We start from the raw sequence: 19,897 nt of genomic DNA, 5'->3' as shown, positions 1-19,897 counted from the left end.
CAAGTGAACAACTGTGCCAAGTGGCTTGCTTTAATCACATTTTGCAAGGTCTGCCTTATAGATGTGTCAGTAGAAACCCCACTATTATAGCAGGTTTATAAGTAAGGCCCTCTTTTATATAATGAGAAGCTAATATTAAAAAGCTTCCCTATTTATTATTTTATTAAATAGTTCCTCTCTTGTGGTCTTTTTAATGCGGCTATATTATTGATGCTAATTATATGAGGGCATTGGAAGCAAAGATAGCAACCTCCGAAAAAAAAAAATTTGGTTATGATGTCATTCTGTAGTTTATCAACTTTATTTTTATAAAAATCATGAGTTGAGTTGCAAATGAAGCTTAAAATCATACTTTTGATGGTTTGAAAATAGTGTTTAGAAGCAAACAGCAATATCATTAGCCATTATATTCGACCAATGACGGGCTTGAGATTTAAATTTTCAAAATGGCCGTGCCATACAAATATTAAGAAAGTTTTTTGAATTTGCGTTTCTATTAAAGCTAATTTATTAGTATCTTAAAGTTGAAGTTCAGTGAAAATAACATTTCTAACATGAAGACTCTCTTTGGCATTAGTGTAGCAGTTTTTGTTATTTTTCTCGAAAACACCAAAACGGCATTTTACTATCTTTGCTTCAAATGTTCTCATATATCCTTAGTTAAAGAATTCTACATTCTGAGAATAGGATAGCAACTGGTAATAATATAATTAATAATATTTATAACTGGAAGAATGACTAGACAGGTGCCACCGTTTTGTAGCAACAATTCACGGACAGTGTATACTTGTAATACCGTATTAAATAGACTTCATGAACTCGGCAATAGTTAATCCCACGTATCTGATATATTTATTGTAGGGTATTGTTCCTATGGAACAAACCTTTTGAACTTTTTCAAAGATGGTGAATGGTAATTATATTTATTTATTCATGCCTTTCATAATATATATATATATACACAGTTTTTTATTCACTTTACCTAGCTGTGTGAAACAGTACTTATGATTTTCTTGTAGTATTACTGTAGAATGTTTTATTATTTAAACTTTCTACTGAATATGCTGTATAATTTTTAGGTATATTTTTTTTTTATAAATCGTGGGTATAAGGATATTTATGTTTTTTTTTTAAATGTATATATAAGGCCAAATATGTTAGTATTATAAATGGTTGTAAAAGCAGATTTGCTGTTTATGTTAACAAAATAAAATAACTCTTTGTTTCAGATTGTTCTTCCAAATAGTTCCCGATGACCAAAGCTTCGACGAAGAATATGCCGGAATATTCCACTTCAGGTAAAATAAATAATTTTATTAGGAAAAGTATGGTGACGGGAAACCAATGCCCACTGTCCCCCGACCTACTATCTTCTTAAGGACAATGCATTTCCTGTATGCAAACAACAAAAAAATTAAAACATCCAAAATACTGTTTACCTGGCACGGATGTCAAATTGCTGACAGTAACGCCATTTTCTTCTGTCATCTCCAACTGGTTATGAGCTCCCCTGTATCAACAAGCGAAAATCCTACAGTATTAAAATATTATTTTTGTAGTTTTAACTTTTGTGTTAGGTGTGTTGAAGTTCTTCTGAAACAGCTGAACGTTCTGTAATGTAATGTATTTGTTTTGAGATAGTTATACAATAAAATTTTTATCACCTATAGTCCTTAAAATATAGCTTGATTAGAATGACAGTTGTCAGCAAAAGTGACGACATAAATTTGTAGTAACGTCTAAGGCAGGGACGAAAAAGCATATGAAGCAAGTGAGGCTGAGCCTCACTAAGAATTCATTGCTGTTCACCAGTACCTAATATGTATTTTAATTCGCATTATATTTATTTATTTATTTATTATTTATTTATTTATTTATTAACGGACATTATCCATGTATACAATTTATAGGGTTTAAATATTACAATAAACGAATAGTTTAAAACATAAAAAAATAGAAAAGAAGTATTGACAAACAAAAGGGACATCAAGACAAGATCTGGACTATTAATTTAGTGCTCATTTAAATCGTTGTAAACCTAAACCAAAAAAGTCCAGATCTTGTCTTGAGTTAACAATACGACAATGACGGGTCATTGGAGAATTAAGGTAATAGTTTGTTCTATGCTGATCGATGAACAGTACTTCATTGTTTCTCAATCTACGAGTCGGAATATTGAATTTCACTTGTGCCAGTAATGATGGAACATCGATTATACCATTTAGTATGCCGAACATATATATGGAGTCAGTATTAGTTCTACGTTCAACACATTGTGAAGATAAAAAACTAGCAGCCAATATAAAAATGCTCAAAGATGCCTACAAACATGGTCCGTACTGTGTTATTTACTTAACATTTACGCATATTATACTTATCCTTAAAATCTGAGCTTCACTAGAAATTTGGTATCAAAGACGCCTCTGGTCTAAGGAGTCATTTATAATGACACGAAAAATCATTTGTATCTGGCGTGTTAATTAATTTTTTTAATACAATGCTTGACATATAAATCAATATAACTTTATAAAATCATCTTTAAAACTAAAATAAACCTAATTATACCTAATTATTAACGACGTTTTATTTTGCGAAAACGTTAGAGATGGACAAATTGAACGTAGCTATACAGAAAGCAGACAGCCATAGAAAAATGAAACTGAGATAATAGCCATTTTGTGAGAAGAGTGAATTATAAAATCTACACTATAGTTTGAATGTTTTTGACTTTAAGAAACGATAAACAATGAATATATATTACAAACAAGAATCTTATTGTGTATTTGACCAATTTAAAAGGTTTTTAAAGTACTATACGATTTTTCTAGTTTTGTGGGTGTTTTCTGCAAATTGAGAAATGCCGTTTTTGTCATCGACACCTTTTCCCGGAGGTGATTAATACAGTTTTTTATATGAAAGCGGTCTGGCTGTTTTTAGCAGAACATAGAATCGACCTTACTGCACCCAATAACATCAATATCTCATTTTTCCGAAATTGTGGACTGGCTGCTTTCTGCATAACTACGTTCAATTGATCGATGTAAATTCATTGAATAAAAAAATAATTCATTTGATGTTGTTCATCAGAAAAGTAAAAATGTCTTATTTTTTGGTAAATAATTGTCTTAAACACATTATAATAGGCTTTTTGCGTTTTTATATCAATTTTCGGAAACAGAGTTTCATGTTTGCACGAAAAAACTGAAAAAATCGATTTGATCGGTACATGATCAGTGATCAGTACTTTACCATCACTAGTCACATTAGTTTGACAGCTGTCATTTTATTCAAGCTATATTTTAAGGAATATAGTTATACCTTAACTAATAAACAATATATGTACAAAAATAATTTCTAAAACAAAACATTGTTATAAAATTCAGACACTATCTATCTATATGTTACCTGTTATTCACATATAAAATAGCTTGTTTTAATAATTTCTACATTTTTAACTTCAAAACTGTTGAAATTATACAGTACAGAAATATGACGAGGGAAGGTCATTTGACCCACAGACACTTTGTATATGTATTTATTTATTCATATTTTTTGCTTACAAACTATAATTAATAATAAAAATAATGTGACCTCACTGGGGTTTCCCATGCCGAGGACACTTAACAAAATACTTTTTAAAATTACATTTGAGAATAAACAAAGAAGACTAACTTAAAAAAACGAAGATAATTAACAAATATTCTGACAGTTTTAAAAACAAGGTATTTATGTACATCTATATTATTTATATTACAAAACACAATGAAAATAACAAAAACCTAACATAAGCCATTCAGTTGTGGAGCATTTGATTCAATATTGGTATGGGCGAATGAGACAATCCATTTTACTTCTACCTAGCTCCACTATCCATTTTTAATAGCCTTTTTAAACATTTTCTCGTTACTAATTGTTTTAATAGATAGTGGAAGAAGGTTATAGATTTTAATTGAATAATACTCAAAATATATTGAACTCCTATTTCAGATTCTGGCAGTACGGAAAATGGGTGGATGTCGTCATCGACGACCGTCTCCCGACTCATCGAGGGAAGCTCGTGTTCCTGCACTCCTCGGAGAGCAACGAGTTTTGGAGTGCGCTGCTGGAGAAGGCATACGCCAAGTAAGTCATCCTCGCAGATTCGAAGAGAGTGAGTTAGTTATGTAAGTAGGGGGTATGTGACACCATTTTGTCAATGTTTCGGGTCAAAGAAAAATGGCGTTTTCTCAGTCCTAGTATTGTTTATTTTGTTTCCTATTTATTTAGAGGTAAATAACAGAGCAAGTAAATCACTTTGAATTATTGTAACCTCACTGGGAACTGAAATCGGAACCCTTCAGATGCGAGGCAAGCATCTTAGCCGTGGGTCTGCTAAAAGATAATTGTAATATAATGGTTAATTACCAGCTGAGACAGATTAAATGCATACGCTAAAATTTGCCAGCTGATGCCGTCCGTCAATGAATAAATGCGTTTGTAGTGTCTAGAGTCGATTATTGTAATGGTATCTACGCAGGTCTACCAATGACTAAAATGACTCGCCTACAGTCTGTATTGAATGCCGCAGCGAGACTTATTTTTGGAATCTCTAAGTTCAGTCATATCGCTCCACTACTTTGGGAGTTACACTGGCTACGTTTTCCACAGAGGGTGGAATGCAAACTCTGTTGGCTTATGTATAAGTCATTGCACAACTCTGTTCCAGAATATCTAAGGGAACTTTGCATTCCAGATGAACTAGCTGACAGACGTCTTACGCTTAGATCAGCTACATCTATGTCAGACAGCGAACTAAATACGGCCCAAGCGTATTTGCGGTCGCAGGCCCTACGGCATGGGATGATCTCCCAGCAGAGGTGCGAAACTGTGAGAGTGAAGTGATGTTTCGGAAAAACTTGAAACCCACTTGCTTTCAAAATCATTTGAATAAATTCTTAGCATGTGGCGACAAAGTACATTGTTTTTCTTAAATTGAAAATTTAAAAAGTTAAAATTAAATTCATATCTTTATATAATCACCAAATCACCTGCTAGGCAACGCCTGAAACCAATTTTCTAATTTTTATACTTCTTCTTTTACCAGGTAGGTAATTCAACAATGTTTGAGTATGTCCAAATGCTCGCAGACTGGCTGGATTTCCTCCCAAGAGAGCCATTCATATTAAAATTTATTGCAACAGAGAGGGAAAACATTATTGAGAAGGGAATATGGAAGTCTAGGCATTTACAGGGCTTATGACCTGTCATTGGTTGGTTTAAGCGGTTCAGCCGGATGTTTTTGTGGAGGTTTCAGCTCCTTTACTTTACAAAAGTCAACAGATGAAAGAGTTGAGGAAATGTGGATATTTAAACATGGGCTGAATGGTGAATGTCACACAGCGTGTAAAGTGGCCACTTAAACCAGCCAATGACAGGTCATAAGCTCTGTGGATGCCTAGACTTCTATATTTATTTAAATTTTTACATAATGTTATTTGTACATTGGCGGGCTTATTGCCAAATGGCAATTTCTTCTAACCAACCAATAAAATAATAGTTTTATTTTTATAATTCGAGTTACAAAACATATTCAATAGAAAATAAAGATTAATAAGCTAAAGATATATAAAAATAGAAATAAACGTATTTGTTTATAAATTACCTTAAATCAAAACTATTACTCAATGGGAAAAAGGAAAAAAGAGGCATGAGGAAAGGAGGAGAGATTAAGGAAGAGAAAGGAGATGTTTCTTCAGACTTTATTATATCTATATTATATCTTAGACCTATATTCCCTTCTCTAAATGTTCTTCATCTCCGTTGTATTATTTTTAAATAATGATTTTGATAAAATTATCATTGTACTGTAAATGCCTAGACTTCCATATTCCCTTCTCAATAATGTTTTCCCTCTCTGTTGCAATAAATTTAAATATGAATGGCTCCCTAGAGAGGAAATCCAGCCAGTCTGCGAGCATTTGGACATACTCAAACATTGTTGAAGTATATATTCAATTATGTCTGGGCTTTTTAACCAGTGCGAATGGCAAACTTCTTACGAAATAATTTTGTCCGCAGGTTACACGGGTCTTACGAGGCTCTCAAGGGGGGCTCGACATGCGAGGCCATGGAGGACTTCACAGGGGGGGTGACGGAGATGTACGAGATGAGCGAGGTGCCTCCCAATCTGTACACCATCCTCATGCACGGGTACCAGCGCAGCTCCCTCATGGGCTGCAGCATCGAGGTAACGCACATTAGCAAAACCGGATGCCATTTCGCATGTTGTATTTGGTATTATCGTAATAATAATATAGTGCCATTTTTATGAAAAATCACCTCAAGGGTGCTTTACAATTGTACACTTAAACTTACATTCTAACTAAGCTAAAGAGTCATGTTTTTTTTTTTTTATTTGAAAATTTATTTATTTACTCTTACGAATTATTACATTCATTTTACAAAAATAATATATACATTTTTTATTCATACTCTGTTGTTCAAAATAATATTTTTTACATCTTCTGAAAAGTTTGTCTAAGTCTTTTGTTTAGTCTTGTCTGGTAGTTTATTGTATAATATAAGTCCCTGGTTTATAAGTCTCGACTGTCCTTGTCATGTTTTAGAAAGTTGTATATGATATTTTTCTGTTATTCTCGTATTATGTCCATGTTGACTACAATTTTTTACAAGTTTTAGTTCTTCGTCTACAATTACATTAGTGGCTAATTTATGGATAAATATATTGATTCTAGTTGAAAGAGTTCTATATATATATATGTTTTATTTTCTGATTTAAAATTGAGGGTATGATTAACCAAAGAAGTGAGATTTTAGTTGGGATCTGAACTGACTGGGACTGTCAATAATTCGTAAGTTTAAAGGCAATCGGTTCCACGCAGAGGGACCGGCAACGGCAAAAGCACGATCTCCGAATCTAGTGTTTGGGGAGTGCCGGATTTTGACAAGTTTTCCTCTGCCTGAATCAAATGCTGACCTAAGAGTAGATTTTCTTTGACATGTATCTTGCCTAATACGAAGGTCCGATAGGTATCTTGGAGCTATTTCATGAAGGGATTTGAATACTGTCCAGCAAAGCTTGTATTTTTTCTCTGGGCTTTTTAACCAGTGCAAATCTCGAAGATGTTGTGAGATGTGAGAATATTTTTTTACTCCCGTAACTATTATCTATCTAGGTACCTTTATAAGTTAATATCATATATTTTGTCTTTGGTTATGTCACTTCCTTTGCTGGATACTTAAAACGATGACGCTCTCCACATCACAGACTCTGCTAAAGTTGACGACGAATCGCATCTACGGATTTATTATTATTTAAGTTTTTATTAAATTAGTTCATAACATCTTACGAACTAATATAAACTTTTAACAACATTTCAATTTTTTATCAAAATTTCTGAAGAATGTATTTTTAGAAATAAATTTTAAGTATTTAATTTCTTAATATTTCTTTTATTTCTTCAGATAACTCATTGTACAGCTTCAATCCCTTGTACAATGAGTTTTAAGATTCTGTTTTTCTCCTCATTGGTAATCTTATCTTTTTTTATCCCTAGTTTCATATGTATGACATTGTTGGTTAAATTTGATTATATTTTTCATCTTATTTATCCCCTCAATTATTTTATGATTTGTCCAAGTTACTCGTAGCCTCTTGTTGACTTGAGGGCGGTATTTAAAAGTGATGAAATAATTATTTTATTTATAATATTTCTAGGTTTTAAATCATACTAGAAACAGTCCAACAAAAATTCTTCAAACAGGTCGACTACCGGTCAAACATTAACTTCTCTAACTATGCTGAAAGCATGCAGTACCATGGAATAAACTCTCTTCAAAACCGAAGAAAGACTTCCATTCCGTATGACAAGACAAAATCTTCTGTTTTACACAGACATTGCATCAACAAACTATTTAAAACAATCTACAGAATCACTTTCTCATATTTTATTGAGAGAATTCAGAATAAATTTCTTAGATATATTAATTTTTAGATGGGTTTTTCTACTAATCAATTAAATTATAACAAAATTTTAGACTCTTAAATTAACTAAATTGCAAGAACGAAGAACATCGACCGATCTTACGACTTTATATAGAATAATAAAACCAATGTTTGATACCCCTGATCTACTGAAATTGATTTCATTCTATGTACCACCTAGATTAAGCAGAACATCTACAATATTTTATTGTCAAAATTCTCGAACGGTAGCTCAATATAACTCACCTATTGTTAGATTACAGAATACCGGGAATGAATATGCATCACATTTTGATATATTTAGTTTATCTATGCCTAACTTAAAAAATAAAGTGACCAACATATTTTTATCAAAAAGAGCAAATCATCTTCAGAAGATTGGGTTGGAATAGTTATAATTTGATTGATTAATGTATTTTGTTATTGTATAACTTCTTTAAAATATATATGTATTTCAAGTAATTAATAATGTGTACACTACGAGTATATTAATATTTCATACTCGATTTTTTAAAAATTATTTTTATTTTTAAGCACTCTTTATACCACATATATGTAAATGGTAGAAATGCCGTTTATAAATAAATAAATAAATACCAAGAATATGCGAGAAATATAACAATAGATTTACAGAAGCTGATATTTTTCATGACAATATATGTAAATTTAATGTCATGAAATATTGAGAGAAGCAGATATTAAATTAATGTTATTATTATACAGGATGTTCTTTAAACCCTGTCACATCTGAAACCACGATGATCAGTATAGGCAAGAAGACATATTGCCATATTTAAAACAATATTTAGAACAATATTTAGAACGCAGAAATTCTTTAAAAATAAAATATTAAATAAAACAAATAGTTGCTTACTTCTGCAGGGGAGAAGCGAGGGGGGTGTGGCCATGGCTCCCCTCTCCTCGCTTTACCTGTGCAGAAGTAAGCAACCATTTGTTTTTTTATATTTTATTTTTGTAAATTTTACTCGTTCTAAAAATTTATTTTAATGTGCCAATATGTCTTTGGTCATACTGATCATCGTAGTTTCGGATATGACAGGGTTTAAACAACACCCTGTATATGTACATATTTTACATTTCTTATCGTTTGCATTTGTTATATTAAACATACAGTAAAACCCCCTTTTTACGTTTTTCAAGGGAGCAAAAAAAAAGTGTAAAACTGAGGAAAACGCTATAGTGAGGAAATGAAAATTGTATGGAAAAAAAGGAAATTACATAAAAATAAAATTGATTGCTCCACTATAGTGTACATATACTTCCAAAAAATGGTAAAAACGGTGATAAGTGCAAATTGACAATATATTTTTTTACCTATTTTCAATGATTTCACTAAAAATATTTTTTCAAACAATATTATGTAATCTGTTGTTTTATTTGATTTAAAAACCGCGTGTTAAAATTATTTTACGTGTAATTTAATTGTGTAATTTTGAATTTTCATAAAATAACATAAAATAATTTTCCCCTAAATGTTGGAAAATTTTATTTATACGGTATTACCTTTTTTCTATGGCATCACTAAAAACAACTGTCATGCGGTAAAAATTTTTCCACTTTTATGACAACTTTTTAAAGTATCTTTTTTATATAACTTTAAATATTTCAATTGCTATCTTTTGAACATTGTAATTTAATGATATCAAAACTTTATTGTTTCTAAACGTTTGTCAACTGCGTATCATGATTTGTACAAGTTAATATGACGTTTTTGTTCAAATGAAAACTAAGACTAACCCTAAAGAAAGACGCTTAAACAAAAAGCTCAATTATATTGCACTTGCTTTGAATTTAAGTTAAGACAATAATTTATCCTTTATTAGTTGTTCACCTGTTTTTATTCTTTATTCGCGTGGAACGCGCGGTGGCGCGCGGGCCGCGCCATCATTATTACAACATAATTTTGGGGTTTTTGACACATCAAATGAATTCCGAAATTTTTTAAGCGTGAAATGTAAAAAACGTTAATTGGGGGTATATTTGTATGAGAATGTATGAAGAAAAATGGGTCCTGAACATTTCAGTGTAAAAAGCGTGAAAATGTGAAATTGAGGAAAGTAAAAACGAGGTTTTACTGTAATTTAAATTATTGTCTTAAGTGTAAACAACTTTTTTGGTGTGTGCAGGGTGTCCTACACTAATATACAAAGAAATTGTGAATGTGTTTTGTACACACCGTTTGTTTACCCAATAAAATAAATCATCGCGTAGTGTTAAGAAATTTCATTCTTGTTCCAGCCCGACCCTAATGTACTGGAGGCGGAAACGCCTCAGGGGCTGATCAGGGGCCACGCCTACAGCCTGACCCGAGTGTGCTACGTGGACATCGAGACTCCCGGCCGGCAGGGCAAGATCCCGCTGCTCCGCCTGAGGAATCCCTGGGGCAACGAGGCTGAGTGGAACGGTGCTTGGAGTGACAAGTGAGACAATCAATCTTCTTAGGGTTGATTTTATTAATAATCTATCTAATTTCCGTCAGGGCTTCGAACCGCTGATCGTTCATAACGATAACTGGTGGCCGTGTGTTTTATAATATAATCCAATTTTGCATGTAGATTTGGTTTTTCACTCTTTTCACAAAAGCGCTATTATCTCGGTTTCATTTTTCAGATGATCGAAATACATTGCATTGGGTTTAGCAATGCAGTGTCCTATGCACCCCTGGGTGTGGAAAGGGGAATGACGATCATTGCCCTTAACATGTTTGGTTATTTTGTCACCCCAAATGTAGCCGAAGTTGTGTGTTTGCAGGTCACCAGAATGGCGCTACATATCAGAGGAGGACAAGCAAGAGATCGGCCTGACGTTTGATGACGACGGAGAGTTCTGGATGTCCTACAGAGATTTCCTGGCTCAGTTTACGAGGTAACGAGTGTTTAATATTGTCTTGTCGTTAGTGACAGACCGAAACAAGATTTTCAGCCGAAATCAAATTTCGGCGTCTGTTCTAATGTTGGCCCATTGTTCTAATTTTAGCCGAAACTGAAACATATTTTCATAATTCAGTCAGACGAATCTCACCCACAAAAATAAAGGTTTCAGCTCTTTAACTTCACAAACATCAGCAGATAAACGAATTGAATGAATATTCAAAGTAAATTAAAGAAATATTTTGACTAACTAACTAACTAACTAACCATCACGCCATTTCCCCAGAGGGGTAGGCAGAGAGGATAGAACGCCACACCACTCTGTCCTGGCACACTTCCTTTGCTTCCTTCACATTCATACATCTTCTCATGCACGCACGTCGATTATTCCGACTTTTCACATGACCACTTTCAAGAATTTGTTGTACTTGATCATGCCATGTCTTTCTCGGCCTTCCTCGACTTCTACAACCAGACACATTCGCATCATAAATCTTTTTAGCCGTTCTTTCATCATTCATTCGCTCCACATGACCGAACCATCGCAAAAGACCTTTCTTAATTTTGTCGATAATGCTTAACTCAGCCTTGCATTCTGCTCTAATTTCGACATTAGGGCACCTATCATACATTGTTTTTCCGCACATTCGCCTGAGGGATCGCATTTCAACAGCATTCAGTCTACTTTCGTCCCTTTTTTTCCAACTCCATGCTTCGCTTCCATACATTAGGGTTGGTACCAGAACTCCATTATGAACTGCTAATTTAGCCTCTTGCGATAGACACTTATTTGCTACGACAGACTTTAAGGCACCATTAACTCTGTTACCGGCACTAACCCTCCTTTCAATATCCTTGTCCATATTTCCATCTCTAGTAAACATACTACCCAGATATACAAATTCTTCGACCTGTTTCAAACTATCTCCATTTACTACAATCTTACATTCAGTCATAGTTACATTTCTTTCAAAGACCATGACGTTCGACTTTTGCACATTCATTAGCAAATCACTCTCCTTGCACACTTCGTAAACCTTTGTAACCAAGGATTGCAGTTCCTCTTCGCTGTCAGCTAGGAGGACTGCGTCATCGGCGTACAGAAGGCAACTGACAGTAAGATTACTCATTTTCGCTCCCACATCCATACTTTTCAATTCTCTCATACATTTATCCATGTATATGTTGAATAACCACGGTGACATTACACATCCCTGTTTGACTCCTTTAGGGATGTCAAACCAGGAAGTTAATGACCCATTTACCCTTACACACGCTACACTATCTTTGTACAAGGAAGCAATAGCGCGGACAAGGTTGTCACTCACTCCATACTCCGATAGAACCATCCATAATTTTTTCCTATCAACTCGATCAAATGCTTTTTGCAAATCAACAAAAGCGCAAAAAAGCTTCTGGTTTTTCGCCAAAAACTTTTCTGTCATATTGCGTAATGCAAATATTTGATCCATACATCCTCTACCATTCATAAATCCACTCTGTACATCCCATACTTTCTCCTTGGTCACGTTTCTTACTCTTTCTATCAGTATTCTTCCATACATTTTGCCGACAGCGCTCAGAAGACTGATAGCTCTGTAATTCCCACACTCCACCTTAGAACCCTTTCCCTTGTATAACGGCATAACAACTGCCCTCCTCCAATCAGGTGGAGTCCTTTCCTCCTTGAGACACAAGTTAAAAAGTTTATGTAGCCATGTGAGAATTAATTTGCCACCCGACTTAATAAACTCTGCTGCAATACAGTCATACCCTTGCGCTTTACCATTCCGCATACATTTGACAACGCTGATAATTTCTTTCATACTAATCTGACTTACCTCATCATTTGCGTTCAGACACACCTCGGATAATGTCGATACATCGGCACCGCCCGAGTTACCAGTGTGCGATTCATAAACTTCCTCAAAGTATTCCTTCCATCTCTCTTTTATTCCACTCTCACTAGTCACCATTTTTCCATCCTTATCTTTAACAACTGTCATGCCTCCGCTTTCACTGCTACTCCTGGAGTTTTTCACAGCTTTCCAGAAAACTTTAATGTTTTCATGGAAATTGTGTGTCATTTTCATTCCTTCTTCATCCTTCAATTTTTTCTTCCGTTCACATACACCCTGCTTAACCTTTTTCTTACTTTCACCATACACGCGTTTAGCCGATTCATATTCAATTGTATTCTTTTTTACAGCAAGCAAATTTATCCACGCATCCTTCTTTTCTTTAACGAGTTTTTTGACTTCGTCGTCCCACCACGCATCACCTTTCTTTCTCCCTAGCGTTGTCACACCGCACACTTCTTTCGCCGCCTCGCACATACTTATTTTCAAACACTCCCACATATCGTTTATACCCATACATTCTACATCTTTTTCGTTCAGTCTGTGACTCACAGATCTTTCAAAATTATCTTTTATGTCAGCATTTTGCAGTTTTTCAACTTTGACTCTAGAAGGAGCCTGAACTTTGTTTGTTTGGGACCGCCATCCCTTAAGCAAAAACAGCTTTCTATTTTAATTAGTATTACTGTAGTATAATTTTTTGTTTATTTTTATTTTGTATAATTTAATTTTTTTTTCTCATGTATATTCAAAATAATATAACTTATAATTACTAAATAAATGAAATAGTGTAAGTCACTCTCCAGACACAAGAGCTAGTATCTTTTTTAGATGTAACAACTTTGACATAAAAAAATATATTAAAAGTAGATTGTGAAATGTAGAGTATGAAAAAATAACATGTATCAATTATATAATTATATTAATCAATAAAAAAAGCATAGATGTTAAAATATGGGCAGAATGGTGAATTTTACAGTGTGTAAAGTGGCCACTTAAACCAGCCAATGACAGGTCATAAGCCCTGTAGATGCCTAGACTTCTATATTACCTTCTCTAAAATGTTCCTCATCTTTTTTGTAATACGTTAATTATTTAACACGTTGATTGCCGTGTCTGTCACGGGTGGCCGAAACTGAGGTATTCCAATTGGGCCGTGTCGGCCACCGGTGGCTGACACCCTCATCTCCTCAAAAATCTCCTCAAAAATACCTCAAAACAAATTAAATAATTATTTTTCGATCCAATATTAAATTAAAAACTTAAAAACGTAAAAACATTTTTTGGACAGTTTACGAGAATCCTATTGGCGATCAATGTGTTAAATAAGTTAAAAGTCACTTCAAAACGCCCAAAATTATGCATTTTTATTGTTAACTCTTCTCGATGTGTAGTTTTCGGATTTTTTTTGCAACTTAATTGACATAAAATACAATGAATGAACACCGAACAATGCTGTTTGAACCTAGCCTTGGAAATCAGAACAATTGAACATCAAAATTATAAGTGGTCAATGTCGTTTTGAAGGCAACCAGAATCAATGGTAGTCGGAGAGTGTCTCATTTGTGTTTCCGGTCATGGGCGCCGTGATGCGTCTCCGTGTTGACAGGCCTGTCACCTGGAGTTTGATGTGTTGCAAGTGCCCATCCTTTTTTTTTTAATTGGAGTTATTTTATTATTTACCTTGCTTACAATATACAAGGTTTATATTTTTTACTGTTGGGATCAGGAAGGATATACTAAAGTGGGCCAATCAGGAACTTCTCATCATTTGCTCATGTGGAGAGAAAACCACTCAAAACTCTTCAGGAGAAGCCGGCCTGTTAACAGTAGTCAACAGGCCTTCCGTTCCACTAGAAGAGTGTTCGGCATTTCGTTCCCAACTTTGGTATATTTTACCAATTCCCTGCACTATTTTGACCATGTATGATGCTACCTCTTCTATCACCGATGGGATGTTGCACAGTTCTTCATCCAGGCTTCTGCATCGTGCCTCCAGCTGTTGTCAGTAAGTAAGTAAGTAAGGGGCAATGCATCAACAGGTGAGGGACATCTTGAGGAGTTTCATGGTAGCATGGGCAGCTGTCGATCTCGGAGAGCTTGAAGCGATGCAGGTAGCTCATGAACCCACCGCGACCTGTGAGAATCTGGGTGAGCTCGTAGCCAGCTTTCCGCATTCTCCTTAAATCATTCAGAAATCAAAAACATTTTAGTTATACGTTCGGTACTTTCACTCAAATAACGATCGTTCCAGAGTTGAAGGGTCCTGCTTCTAATTTTTCTTTTGGCAAAGCTGAGTGGGAAATCGGCGAAATATGCCCATACTTTTAACGTATTTAATTATCGATGAAAACACTAAAGCTGTAGTCTTTTAAAATGCGCGCAAAATTATGAAATCAAACAATTTTGCTATTTTAAAACGAATGTTTTTTTTAATCGCGCAAAAATAAAAAAACATTTTTAAAGGTATTTCTATTAAAAAATATACTTAAAAGTTTTATGTAACTAAAATATAATTACTTTTAAACCAGCAGATTACGCCATTTCAAATTTAGACTTAACTTAGGTATCTGGGATCTCAATAAAGACTAAGTATTGAACTAAAAAATTTTGTAATAATTTAAAGATAATTAATTTAACATGAAAGTGGCTGCAGCAAAATTTTAATTTTTTTCTTATTGAAAAGAAATACAAGCATTTTAAATCACATATTTTTGTGACATTTTCCTCTATTTCTACGTAAAATTATGCCGTCCGTAATACTTAAAAAAAATATATTTATTGAAATATTTTGGTTGAAACCTTTTTTCATAGAATTGTATCATTTTTTTTTTTGAAGAGGATAATTCTGGTTGTAGTATTCAATTTATAACAACATCTTATTAATGTTTTTATGACCTTCATACCTGCCATTACCGCTATTAAATATGTGATATTTTGTTTTGCAGGTTGGAGATTTGCAATTTGAACCCGGACTCTCTCGACCCTGACGAAACTCCCGAAGGCTGTAACAAGAAGTGGGAGATGAGTGTATTTGAAGGGGAATGGGTCCGAGGTAAACTTTCAACTAGCTTACGAGTCTGATAACTAATTCGCTTCTAACAAGGTGTAGTGATGTCCTTATGTGTGAATAAATTGAAGTGAGGTTGCGTGGTTTATAATTTTAAAGATATCACCTTACATAAATATACAGTAAAACCCCCCTTTAGGGAGCAATAAAAAAAGTGTAATACTGAAGAAAAGTTTAAGTGAGGAAATAAATAATGTATGGAAATAATAGGAATTACATAGAAATAAAATTGATTTTCCGCACTATAGTGTACATATACTTCCAGAAAAATGGTAAAAACAGTGATAAGTAAAAATTGTCAATATTTTTTCAACCTATTTTCAATGATTTCACTAAAAATATTTTTATATTTTTTCAAACAATATTATGTTCTATGTTTTTTTATTTGATTTAAAAAGAGCATGTTAAAATTATTTTATGTAAAAAAAATAATAAAATAAACCAGCCAATGACAAGTCATAAGACCTGTACATGCCTAGACTTCTATATTACCTTCTCCAAAATGTTCTTCATCTACTACATCAACATATTACAACAGTGTAACTTATTTTTGATGTTCGGAATAAACAATTATTTTCTAAATTATAAAAATTTACTAACTGTTATACTTGTTTAAGACATAAGAAATATAAGACAATAAATTTAAGTCAATTTAAAAAACATAATCATTTTTAGATCCTCTTGTTGCATATTTATGAAAGAACTCGTTATTTTTTAGTTTATTTTTAAAATATCTCGGAACTATTCCTTTAATAATTATGCAAATATAAAGTATATATATGTGCCAAGAATACATGTTACTTAAACATAAATAATATAGTATAATATATAATAAAAAACAAATATGAATTAACGAAATACATAAAACTATAAATAATATGTGTACCAATTATATAAAGTACTCCGTTTTTTGATCTACAGATATTTAAAAATATCTCTCGCTACATTATTTATATGTGCATTTATTTTTATTTTAAAATTTGTTTTACATTTTCAGTCTTTTATATTTGGCAATAAATCATTAAATATTTTTGGAGCACTTACATTATATTGCTTTTTACCAAAGGCGGTTGATACAAATGGGACAATACAGTTAATTTGTGTTGCTGAACGAGTGTTTATATTTTATTTTGACCTCACTTAATTTATCATAAAATTTAAGTAGTAGGCGCCTCGCAAACAATTGTCTTACATCCAATATCTTTAACTTCTGGCAAACAAATGATTTTGTACCATTCAAAAATGACCGTTTTGACCAAAGGCACGGTTGCGAAATGTCTTTACTTATTCCTGTGTGTTTGCGTCGCAGGAGTGACGGCCGGAGGATGCAGAAACTACCTGGACACCTTCTGGCAGAACCCACAGTACACCCTGGTCCTGACGGACCCAGATGAGGATGACGATCAAAACATGTGCACTGTGAGACCTTACTTCTTACCCTCTCCTCTTTTCAAATATCTTTACTTGAACAAACAGAGTTTTCTGTGTTTTGTTGCGTGTGCCATTCCACATAATAGTAAAACATTTAAATATAAGTGATGTTCCGTTTGTAGAAGCAATACAGTAGAACCGCGATATAACAAAATCCAAGGGACCAAACAATAAAAATTCGTAATAACGAATTCCCACATGTACGAAATAAAATATCATACTATAGTCCTTAAAATATAGCTTGATTAGAATGACATTTGTCCGAAAAAGTGACGACATAACTTTGTTGTTATGTCTAAGGAGTTATTTATATTGACACACGTAAAATCATTAGTATCTGGCGTGTTAAGTAATTCTTTTAATACAATGCTTGACACATAAATCAACATAAATATATAAAATCAGATTTAAAACAAAAAAAAACTTAAATAAACCTAATTATTAACGGCGTTCTTACAAAGTTACATCATTTTGCAAAAACGTTAAGAGATGGGACAAATTGATCAAATAAAAAAGAATTCATTTGATGTTGTTCAGTAAAAAAGTATAAATGTCTTATTTTTTGGTGAATAATTGTGTTAAACACACTATGATTTGCGTTTTTTATATAAATTTTCGGAAACTGAGTTTCATGATTGCATGAAATAACTGATAAAATTGATTTGATCAGTGATCGGTAATTTCCCATCACTAATGAAATTAGTTTGACAGCTGTCATTTTAATCAAGCTATATTTTAAGAACTATAATTCTAGTATTTAGATTCAGTCTCTGTATGTTTTTCCACAGCATACGCCATGATGGGTCTCAATGGCAAGATGTGATTTCCGCTACTAAAATAATTTATTTTCGGGTGTCATAGAACAGGGTTACTAACCCTGTTTAGACAGTCAGGGCCTTACTTATTAGAGTTTCTTTTTATATTTAAGGTTAAATGTTAATATTTAAATGTTCTTCATCTCTGTTAATAATTAATATAAACAGCTCCCCAGGGAGTTGAATCCAGTCCTTGTCTACAAAAATTTGGACAAACTCAAAATATTGTTGATAAATCCACCTGGTCCATGAAGAAGTATTGAAATTGAAAAAATAACATTTTCAGGCATTGCCTAGTATGTAGGTGAAATAATTCAATTGGATAAATTTTTTAGACAGTCAGGGCCTTACTTATTAGATTTCCTTTTATGTTAAATGTTAATATTTAAATGTTCTTCATCTCTGTTGTAATATGTTAATTTAAACAGCTCCCCGGGGAGTTGAATCCAGTCCTTGTCTACAAAAATTTGGACGAACTCAAAATATTTTTGATAAACTATGAATTTTGACGGATCGCGTGCTTATTCCAGCGTTATACCACATAATGTGCAGGTATAAGTTTCTATGCTCGCTATCCCAGATTTAAATCGAGTTTAACTCTATGCGAGGTTTATAAGTAATACTTTTTTCTATACCATCTTTATTCTACCGCTATTCTCAAGCTGAACTTTATACCCGACTTATAAGTAAGGCCCTCAGAGACGCTTAATTCATATTAATGTAATAACTTCATGTGTGTATTACAAGATCAACAAATGAATGTCAAGAAATATCATTGCATTCTCTCCCCAGGTGATTGTGGCCCTCATGCAGAAGAACCGCCGCTCTCAGCGCTCCGCCGGCCTGGACTGCCTGACCATCGGCTTCGCTCTGTACAAACAGACCTCCTCCGGGCAGCGCCCTCTGCCGCTGGAGTTCTTCAAGTACAACGCCTCTGTGGCCCGCAGCCCTTCCTTCATCAACCTGCGAGAAGTCAGCTGCAGGTAACAGCAGCCACATTTATATGATAATATTGATTAAATCGGCGTTAACTTAACATCTTCATTTCCATATTCGCACCCGGTGGTAACACAATGCCTTCTTAAATCTGGCGTCCCACAAGGTTCCGTGCTTGGTCCAATGCTCTTCACACTGTTCATTAACGATGTGTCCAAAATTATTCACTCATTTTAAGAAGCTATCATTTTAATTTCCCTTCTCTGGACCTTCCATGATGCAGGATACATAAATATGCAGGATTTCTGATACCTGATATCTCTAACTTTTGTTATTTTTGCGAAATATTCCATTTTGATGTTTTTGTTTTCAGATTCAAACTCCCTCCCGGATCATACTGTATCGTTCCTAGTACATTCGAACCAAATGACGAGGGAGAGTTTCTACTCAGAGTCTTCACAGAGAAGAGCAGTACTGTAACGTAAGTCAAAAATATATTCTATAATAGTTTCTTCTACGTAAATATTTAAAGAAAAGTACTTATAGACTTATCTATAACCAACTTCCACTATCTGTTAGTTGTTTTATACATTGTACTATATTATAATACTATGCGGTCAAAGTATTGGTTATAACGTTTTTTCCCTTTTATTTCAGAGAAAATGATGAAGAAATTGGTATGGGAGACGTCGACGACAGAGTAAGTACAAGTTAATTTATAAACGCCCATGGGGCTCTAATAATATTTAGTTAAAAAGTACATAAAGTTTTATTCCATTGACATAAAATAGAATCATAATTATTTCACTAATGTGTTAATATTTATTAACAAAAATAATAAATATGAAGAATATTGAGAAGGTAATATAGAAGTCGGCTTCGTGGTGTAATGGTCAGCGCATTTGCCTTCC

At 33.5% G+C, this 19,897-nt stretch overlaps 1 protein-coding gene across 1 annotated transcript in view; it reads left to right on the top strand.

Annotated features, from left to right (window-relative positions):
* Positions 1 to 1,212: 1,212 nt before the first annotated feature.
* Positions 1,213 to 19,897, top strand: part of CalpA (calpain A) — a gene marked incomplete at its 5' end in the record, with an annotated part of 40,561 nt that continues 21,876 nt past the window's right edge. The window contains 10 exons of the mRNA XM_088235767.1: positions 1,213 to 1,298; positions 3,988 to 4,122; positions 6,058 to 6,226; positions 10,244 to 10,425; positions 10,757 to 10,870; positions 15,683 to 15,789; positions 17,114 to 17,223; positions 18,843 to 19,033; positions 19,360 to 19,467; positions 19,644 to 19,686. Of these exons, the coding sequence (XP_088091893.1) occupies positions 1,213 to 1,298; positions 3,988 to 4,122; positions 6,058 to 6,226; positions 10,244 to 10,425; positions 10,757 to 10,870; positions 15,683 to 15,789; positions 17,114 to 17,223; positions 18,843 to 19,033; positions 19,360 to 19,467; positions 19,644 to 19,686 (1,245 nt within the window). The remainder of the gene's footprint in view (positions 1,299 to 3,987; positions 4,123 to 6,057; positions 6,227 to 10,243; positions 10,426 to 10,756; positions 10,871 to 15,682; positions 15,790 to 17,113; positions 17,224 to 18,842; positions 19,034 to 19,359; positions 19,468 to 19,643; positions 19,687 to 19,897) is intronic.

Source organism: Micrasema longulum, unplaced genomic scaffold, assembly GCF_059751315.1.
Source record: "Micrasema longulum isolate JH-2025_06_02 unplaced genomic scaffold, ASM5975131v1 h1tg001433l, whole genome shotgun sequence".
Classification (NCBI taxonomy): domain Eukaryota; kingdom Metazoa; phylum Arthropoda; class Insecta; order Trichoptera; family Brachycentridae; genus Micrasema; species Micrasema longulum.
This window is presented reverse-complemented; position numbering and strand designations above follow the sequence as displayed.